This window comes from Oncorhynchus gorbuscha, unplaced genomic scaffold (genome assembly GCF_021184085.1).
Source record: "Oncorhynchus gorbuscha isolate QuinsamMale2020 ecotype Even-year unplaced genomic scaffold, OgorEven_v1.0 Un_scaffold_437, whole genome shotgun sequence".
Taxonomy (NCBI): Eukaryota; Metazoa; Chordata; class Actinopteri; order Salmoniformes; family Salmonidae; genus Oncorhynchus; species Oncorhynchus gorbuscha.
The window spans coordinates 729386-738343 of NW_025745283.1; the positions used below are offsets into that span (position 1 = coordinate 729386).

Consider the following 8958-nt stretch of genomic DNA (forward strand, 5'->3'; position numbering starts at 1 on the left):
AGCTGGTATGTGTGGTTGAGTCTCCAGATTCCGTAGTAATTAGGAACAGACAGGGGTGGGGGTTTGGGAATGGGAGGTAGAGAACATCGGTGGTCCCTGGCCTGTTGGTCACTAATGGCTTCTATCTGGCCCCTAGAGCAGTCAGCCATGTGGGAGGGAAAGAGGCACAGCAGGGTCTGGGATGGTGGAGGAACATGTCTCACTATCTGGAGGGGTGCAGTGATACGTCTGTTTATCTGGAGGGGACACTCATGCCTATATACCATGAACTGTCAGTAGGGAGGTGGAAAGATGCTACCATGAACTGTCAGTAGGGAGGTGGAAAGATGCTACCATGAACTGTCAGTAGGGAGGTGGAAATATGCTACCATGAACTGTCAGTAGGGAGGTGGAAAGATGCTACCATGAACTGTCAGTAGGGAGGTGGAAAGATGCTACCATGAACTGTCAGTAGGGAGGTGGTGTAGCTTCTAGCCTCCAGTATCTCCAGCCTGTATCTCTATACTGACTCCTCTCCGTCTCCTCTCTACTCCACTCCAGGTGTTAGTAAGATAGTCACAGTGGACGTGAAGGGCAGCACCCCCCTGTGGATGAAGATTAAGGACCTGGCTGACGGGGTGACCTATAACTTCAGGATCCGGGCCAAGACCCTCACCTACGGGCCGGAGGTGGAGGCTAACATCACTACTGGACCAGGAGAAGGTATGTAATGTATCTCTGGTCCAGCTAACATCACTACTGGACCAGGAGAAGGTAGGTAATACAGTATCTCTGGTCCAGCTAACATCACTACTGGACCAGGAGAAGGTAGGTAATACAGTATCTCTGGTCCAGCTAACATCACTACTGGACCAGGAGAAGGTAGGTAATACAGTATCTCTGGTCCAGCTACCAGGAGAAGGTAGGTAATACAGTATCTCTGGTCCAGCTAACATCACTACTGGACCAGGAGAAGGTAGGTAATACAGTATCTCTGGTCCAGCTACCAGGAGAAGGTAGGAAAGATCTCTGGTCCAGCTAACATCACTACTGGACCAGGAGAAGGTAGGTAACAAGTATCTCTGGTCCAGCTAACATCACTACTGGACCAGGAGAAGGTAGGTAACACAGTATCTCTGGTCCAGCTAACATCACTACTGGACCAGGAGAAGGTAGGTAATACAGTATCTCTGGTCCAGCTAACATCACTACTGGACCAGGAGAAGGTAGGTAACACAGTATCTCTGGTCCAGCTAACATCACTACTGGACCAGGAGAAGGTAGGTAACACAGTATCTCTGGTCCAGCTAACATCACTACTGGACCAGGAGAAGGTAGGTAACACAGTATCTCTGGTCCAGCTACCAGGAGAAGGTAGGTAACACAGTATCTCTGGTCCAGCTAACATCACTACTGGACCAGGAGAAGGTAGGTAATACAGTATCTCTGGTCCAGCTACCATCACTACTGGACCAGGAGAAGGTAGGTAATACAGTATCTCTGGTCCAGCTAACATCACTACTGGACCAGGAGAAGGTAGGTAATACAGTATCTCTGGTCCAGCTAACATCACTACTGGACCAGGAGAAGGTAGGTAACACAGTATCTCTGGTCCAGCTAACATCACTACTGGACCAGGAGAAGGTAGGTAACACAGTATCTCTGGTCCAGCTAACATCACTACTGGACCAGGAGAAGGTAGGTAACACAGTATCTCTGGTCCAGCTAACATCACTACTGGACCAGGAGAAGGTAGGTAACACAGTATCTCTGGTCCAGCTAACATCACTACTGGACCAGGAGAAGGTAGGTAACACAGTATCTCTGGTCCAGCTAACATCACTACTGGACCAGGAGAAGGTAGGTAACACAGTATCTCTGGTCCAGCTAACATCACTACCGGACCAGGAGAAGGTAGGTAACACAGTATCTCTGGTCCAGCTACCAGGAGAAGGTAGGTAACACAGTATCTCTGGTCCAGCTACCAGGAGAAGGTAGGTAACACAGTATCTCTGGTCCAGCTACCAGGAGAAGGTAGGTAACACAGTATCTCTGGTCCAGCTAACATCACTACTGGACCAGGAGAAGGTAGGTAACACAGTATCTCTGGTCCAGCTAGCATCACTACTGGACCAGGAGAAGGTAGGTAACACAGTATCTCTGGTCCAGCTAACATCACTACTGGACCAGGAGAAGGTAGGTAACACAGTATCTCTGGTCCAGCTAACATCACTACTGGACCAGGAGAAGGTAGGTAACACAGTATCTCTGGTCCAGCTAACATCACTACTGGACCAGGAGAAGGTAGGTAACACAGTATCTCTGGTCCAGCTAACATCACTACTGGACCAGGAGAAGGTAGGTAACACAGTATCTCTGGTCCAGCTAACATCACTACTGGACCAGGAGAAGGTAGGTAACACAGTATCTCTGGTCCAGATAACATCACTACTGGACCAGGAGAAGGTAGGTAACACAGTATCTCTGGTCCAGATAACATCACTACTGGACCAGGAGAAGGTAGGTAATACAGTATCTCTGGTCCAGCTAACATCACTACTGGACCAGGAGAAGGTAGGTAACACAGTATCTCTGGTCCAGCTAACATCACTACTGGACCAGGAGAAGGTAGGTAACACAGTATCTCTGGTCCAGCTAACATCACTACTGGACCAGGAGAAGGTAGGTAACACAGTATCTCTGGTCCAGCTAACATCACTACTGGACCAGGAGAAGGTAGGTAACACAGTATCTCTGGTCCAGCTAACATCACTACTGGACCAGGAGAAGGTAGGTAACACAGTATCTCTGGTCCAGCTAACATCACTACTGGACCAGGAGAAGGTAGGTAACACAGTATCTCTGGTCCAGCTAACATCACTACTGGACCAGAAGGTAGGTAACACAGTATCTCTGGTCCAGCTAACATCACTACTGGACCAGGAGAAGGTATGTAAGACAGTATCTCTGGTCCAGCTAACATCACTACTGGACCAGGAGAAGGTAGGTAATACAGTATCTCTGGTCCAGCTAACATCACTACTGGACCAGGAGAAGGTAGGTAACACAGTATCTCTGGTCCAGCTAACATCACTACTGGACCAGGAGAAGGTATGTAAGACAGTATCTCTGGTCCAGCTAACATCACTACTGAACCAGGAGAAGGTAGGTAACACAGTATCTCTGGTCCAGCTAACATCACTACTGGACCAGGAGAAGGTAGGTAAAACAGTATCTCTGGTCCAGCTGAACCAGGAGAAGGTAGGTAACACAGTATCTCTGGTCCAGATAACATCACTACTGGACCAGGAGAAGGTAGCCTGGCTAGGTCATCTTCAGTAGGGAACACTGTAGCGAGATGTTTTGCAACAGAAAATGAAGGTCTGTGTTCTTATTGGACAAGATCTGCTAGTACCTCCCTGTTTAAAAAAGTTTTAAAAGGTTTTCTCCCTACTGCTGGCTTTGTCAGTGCTCTGTTTGTCGTATTACAGAATGTACATATCTGTCCTGTTCCCCTCATCTCCCCACTCCCCCCTCCTCTCCCCTTCCCTCCCTCCTCTCCTCTCCTCTCCTCTCCCTACCCATCCCCTCCTCTCCCCACTCCCCCCTCCTCTCCCCTTCCCTCCCTCCTCTCCTCTCCTCTCCTCTCCTCTCCCTACCCATCCCCTCCTCTCCCCACTCCCCCTCCTCTCCCCACTCCCCCTCCTCTCCCCTTCCCACCTCTCCTCTCCTCTCCCTACCCATCCCCTCCTCTCCCCTTCCCTCCTCTCCTCTCCCCCTCACCCCTCCCTCCCCCCCTCCCCTCCTCTCCCTACCCATCCCCTCCTCTCCCCTTCCCTCCTCTCCTCTCCCCACTCCCACCCCTCCTCTCCTCTTCCCTCCTCTCCTTTCCCCACTCACCCCTCCTCTCCCCTTCCCTCCTCTCCTCTCCCTACCCATCCCCTCCTCTCCCCTTCCCTCCTCTCCCCACTCCACCCCTCCCTCCCCTCCCTTCCTCTCCTATTCCTGCCATCCCATGTTCTCCCCATCTTCCCCTCCTCTCCCCACCCCTCCCATCCCTCCCCTCCCCTCCCCCATCCTCTCCTCCTCTCCCCACCCCACCCCTCCCATCCTCTCCCCACCCCTCCCCTCCAGGAGCCCCAGGCCCTCCAGGTGAACCCTTTATCTCCCGGTACGGCACGGCCCTCACCCTACACTGGACCAGTGGAGACCCAGGCCGAGCTCCCATTACACGCTACGTCATTGAGGCCAGGCCCTCTGGTGAGTCCAAGGGATATTAGATATTAGAAATTAGACTGTAGGCTTGCCTGGTGCAACTGAACAAATGGAACCAATGGAACCAGTGGAACCAATGGAACCAGTGGAACCAATGGAACCAGTGGAACCAGTGGAACCAATGGAACCAGTGGAACCAATGGAACCAGTGGAATAGTGTGAAAGTGCAAAACCCACCCATCTGGGACTCCAGGCAGGCTCAATCAAACACTCTGTATTTCCTGCTCCCCTCTAGATGAAGGACTGTGGGATATCCTCATCAAAGACATTCCAAAGGAAGTGACATCATACACACTGAACCTGGACATGCTGAGAGAAGGGGTTACTTATGACTTCCGGGTCATTGGGGTCAACGACTACGGCTATGGCTCCCCCAGTGCTCCTTCACCCTCTATCTCTGGTGAGTTATGCTTGTTCAGGTATAATACTTGTCTGAATATTACAACATACATATGGATGCCTTTCCCAGACCTGATTGAGCCTATTCCAGGACTAAAACTATTTTAACCAGTGGAATTTCTATTTGACTTACATTTGAACTCTGTACTTGTCTTCATCTAGGTCCGGGAAGCCAGCCCATACAGTATAGGTTTAGTTAGTGACTTGTTCTTCCTCTTGGTACAGATATCTGTTATCTAGCTCTCTTGTGACTCTCATCTCCAGCCCAGAAAGTCTCTCCCTTCTATGAAGAGTGGTGGTTCCTGGTGGTCATCGCTCTGGTGGGCTTAATCTTCATCCTCCTCCTCGTTTTCATCCTCATCATCAGGGGCCAGAGTAAGAAGTACACCAAGAAGGCTGACTCAGGTAGACAACACAGAGAACTGCTCCATATATAACTGTTCTCTCTGATTCGTGTTTCTTTCAACTCTTTGTTCCTTTCCCAACATTCCCATTCCTAATATTCCATTCCCAACATTCCATTCCCAACATTCCATTCCTAATATTCCATTCCCAACATTCCATTCCCAACATTCCATTCCCAATATTAAACTCCCAACATTCCATTCCCAACATTTCATTCCCAATATTCCATTCCTAATATTCCATTCCCAACATTCCATTCCCAACATTCCATTCCCAATATTCCATTCCTAATAATCCATTCCCAACATTCCATTCCTAATATTCAATTCCCAACATTCCATTCCCAATATTCAATTTCCAACATTCCTTTCCCAACATTCCATTCCTAATATTCCATTCCCAACATTCAATTCCAACATTCAATTCCTTAATGTTCCATTCCCAACATTCCATTCCCAAGTTATTGATACTTTTGAGGGGTGGTTTCCTGGACACAGATTAAGACTAGTTCTGGACAACAACAAAAAATGTTTTGATAGAGATGCACCATTGATCTATCTTTTCAGTCCAGGACTAGTTTTAATCTGTGTCTGATAAACTGGCCCTTAAGGAGAATAGCCCAGAGTCATCAGTTGTGATTGGAACATCTGAAAACTATTTATACAATTGTAAAAATACTGCATGACCATTGTAATATAAGACCAAGCTAAAAGCACTATCAAATTCAGTTATAGGCCATTTAACAGTAACAGTTGTCACAAAGTGCCTTACATAAGCACAGGTAGACAGGAGAATGAGAGACGAGAGGTCATTATTGTCCCCTGTTTAGAAAGAATGACTATCGATCTGCCAGTGTGAGTGTCCAGGGTTTGTTGTGATGTTTAAGCCAATAGTTATTCAGTCAGTACACTGTGTGTGACTTCTGTCCCTGACCCCACAGTGCCAGACTGACGCTCTGCTGAGTCATCCCAGGTTACATCACTGTTGGACTCTGGCATCACGGGTTGACTGCCAACTGCTCCTACTCTGCATTTTGTGTGGGAGCACTGATGGCCAAATCCTGTCAAATAATCACTTGATAACGACTTGTTAGAATTCACAGGGATGGAGAGAAAGAGAGGTGGAGAGAAACAGGAGAGAGGAAGGGAAGTAGAGAGAGAGGATGAGAAACAGGAGAGAGGAAGGGAAGTAGAGCGAGAGAGGATGAGAAACAGGAGAGAGGAAGGGAAGTAGAGCGAGAGAGGATGAGAAACAGGAGAGAGGAAGGGAAGTAGAGAGAGAGGATGAGAAACAGGAGAGAGGAAGGGAAGTAGAGCGAGAGAGGATGAGAAACAGGAGAGAGGAAGGGAAGTAGAGACAGAGAGGATGAGAAACAGGAGAGAGGAAGGGAAGTAAAGACAGGGAGGATGAGAAACAGGAGAGAGGAAGGGAAGTAGAGAGAGAGGATGAGAAACAGGAGAGAGGAAGGGAAGTAGAGACAGGGATGATGAGATACAGGAGAGAGGAAGGGAAGTAGAGACAGGGAGGATGAGAAACAGGAGAGAGGAAGGGAAGTAGAGACAGGGAGGATGAGAAACAGGAGAGAGGAAGGGAAGTAAAGACAGGGAGGATGAGAAACAGGAGAGAGGAAGGGAAGTAGAGACAGGGAGGATGAGAAACAGGAGAGAGGAAGGGAAGTAGAGACAGGGAGGATGAGAAACAGGAGAGAGGAAGGGAAGTAGAGACAGAGAGGATGAGAAACAGGATAAACAGGAGAGAGGAAGGAGTGGAAGAGAGGTCAAGCCTGCCGGGATCTCACATCATTACCTTTTAACGCCCCGTTAGTGTTTAGTGTGGTGTTGAGAGTGGTCCCACAGTGTCCAGGGGTCCTGTAGGGGTCAGGGGTCAGTCAACAGGGCTTTGGCTGGTCCAGGAGAGACAAGGACCGTGTTTGTCTGGGACACAAAGAGCCCCTTTTAGAGCCTGCACCCCCAGCTACCCCCCAGCCACCCCTGGCAACACGGACGTTTTGTACCACTGACAGGTTGTTTGTTATACTGTGGTCCAAACTCACCACCAGGACCAGGCACCAGCATGATGAGTCACACTAACCAGTTGTTTGTTATACTGTGGTCCAAACTCACCACCAGGACCAGGCACCAGCATGATGAGTCACACTAACCAGCCAGGAGGAAGAGAGAGCAGAGGTCACTGCCCCCTAAACCCTGCCTCTACACCTCAACTGTTCTGCCTGCGGCTACGGAACCCTGACCTGTTCACCAGACGTGCTACCTGTCCCAGACCTGCTGTTTTCAACTCTCTTGAGCGGTAGAGATACTCTGAATGATCGGCTATGAAAAGCCAACTGACATTTCCTCCTGAGGTGCTGACAACCACTGTGATTATTATTATTATCTGATCCTGCTGGTCATTTATGAACATTTGAACATCTTGGCCATGTTCTGTTATAATCTCCACCCAGTACAGCCAGAAGAGGACTGGCCACCCCTCATAGCCTGGTTCCTCTCTAGGTTTCTTCCTAGGTTTCTGCCTTTCTAGGGAGTTTTTCCTAGCCACCGTGCTTCTACACCTGCATTGCTTGCTGTTTGGGGTTTTAGGCTGGGTTTCTGTTATGCAGGTGAATGAGGACCCAAAAGCGACTTAACGAAAACAGAGTCTTTATTCCAGTCTTAGACAAAAGCGATAATCCTGGATATTATCTAGGTGAAAGCAAAAACAGGAAAACTGAAATCCACTCGTCAGTAGAGAGGAACGACTGGAGACGCGACCACAGACTGCAGGTCGCTTCGGGAAGGCACCGGCCGTAGCTGACATAGACACCTGCTCACACGCAGCATCTGAAGAAGGCAAAAACTCGACGGAACAAGAACACAGCACACATCAAACAATGATCCGACAAGGACAGAAGCGGAAAACAGAGGGAGAAATAGGGACTCTAATCAGAGGGCAAAATAGGGGACAGGTGTGAAAGCGTAAATGAGGTAGTTAGGAGAATGAGGAACAGCTGGGAGCAGGAACGGAACGATAGAGAGAGAGAGCGAGAGAGGGAGAGAGGGAGGGGGAGAGAGAGGGATAGAAAGAGGGAAAGAACCTAATAAGACCAGCAGGGGGAAACGAACAGAAGGGGAAGCACAAGGACAAGACATGACAATATATGACAAAACATGACAGTTTCTGTACATCACTTTGTGACATCAGCTGATGTACGAAGGGCTTTATAAATACATTTGATTGATTTATACTGTGTATGAGGGTATATATTTGGGCCTGTGGGTCAAAACATGGTTCTGCTGGATCAGGGCCTGGTACCTCAGTAGAGTCTCTAACACTAAAGGTTTTATAGTGAGACTGCTGATTAACCTCAGTAGAGTCTCTAACACTAAAGGTTTTACAGTGAGACTGCTGATTAACCTCAGTAGAGTCTCTAACACTAAAGGTTTTATAGTGAGACTGCTGATTAACCTCAGTAGAGTCTCTAACACTAAAGGTTTTATAGTGAGACTGCTGATTAACCTCAGTAGAGTCTCTAACACTAAAGGTTTTATAGTGAGACTGCTGATTAACCTCAGTAGAGTCTCTAACACTAAAGGTTTTATAGTGAGACTGCTGATTAACCTCAGTAGAGTCTCTAACACTAAATGTTTTATAGTGAGACTGCTGATTAACCTCAGTAGAGTCTCTAACACTAAAGGTTTTATAGTGAGACTGCTGATTAACCTCAGTAGAGTCTCTAACACTAAAGGTTTTATAGTGAGACTGCTGATTAACCTCAATAGAGTCTCTAACACTAAATGTTTTATAGTGAGACTGCTGATTAACCTCAGTAGAGTCTCTAACACTAAATGTTTTATAGTGAGACTGCTGATTAACCTCAGTAGAGTTTAACACTAAAGGTTTTAT

The 8958-nt window shown here is 48.0% G+C and overlaps 1 protein-coding gene across 1 annotated transcript in view; it reads left to right on the forward strand.

The window, feature by feature from the left end:
- Positions 1-8958, forward strand: part of LOC124018216 (protein sidekick-2-like) — a 158325-nt gene that overhangs the window by 131634 nt on the left and 17733 nt on the right. The window contains 4 exon segments of the mRNA XM_046333476.1: positions 541-702; positions 4114-4239; positions 4490-4654; positions 4918-5058. Coding sequence (XP_046189432.1) covers positions 541-702; positions 4114-4239; positions 4490-4654; positions 4918-5058 — 594 coding nt within the window.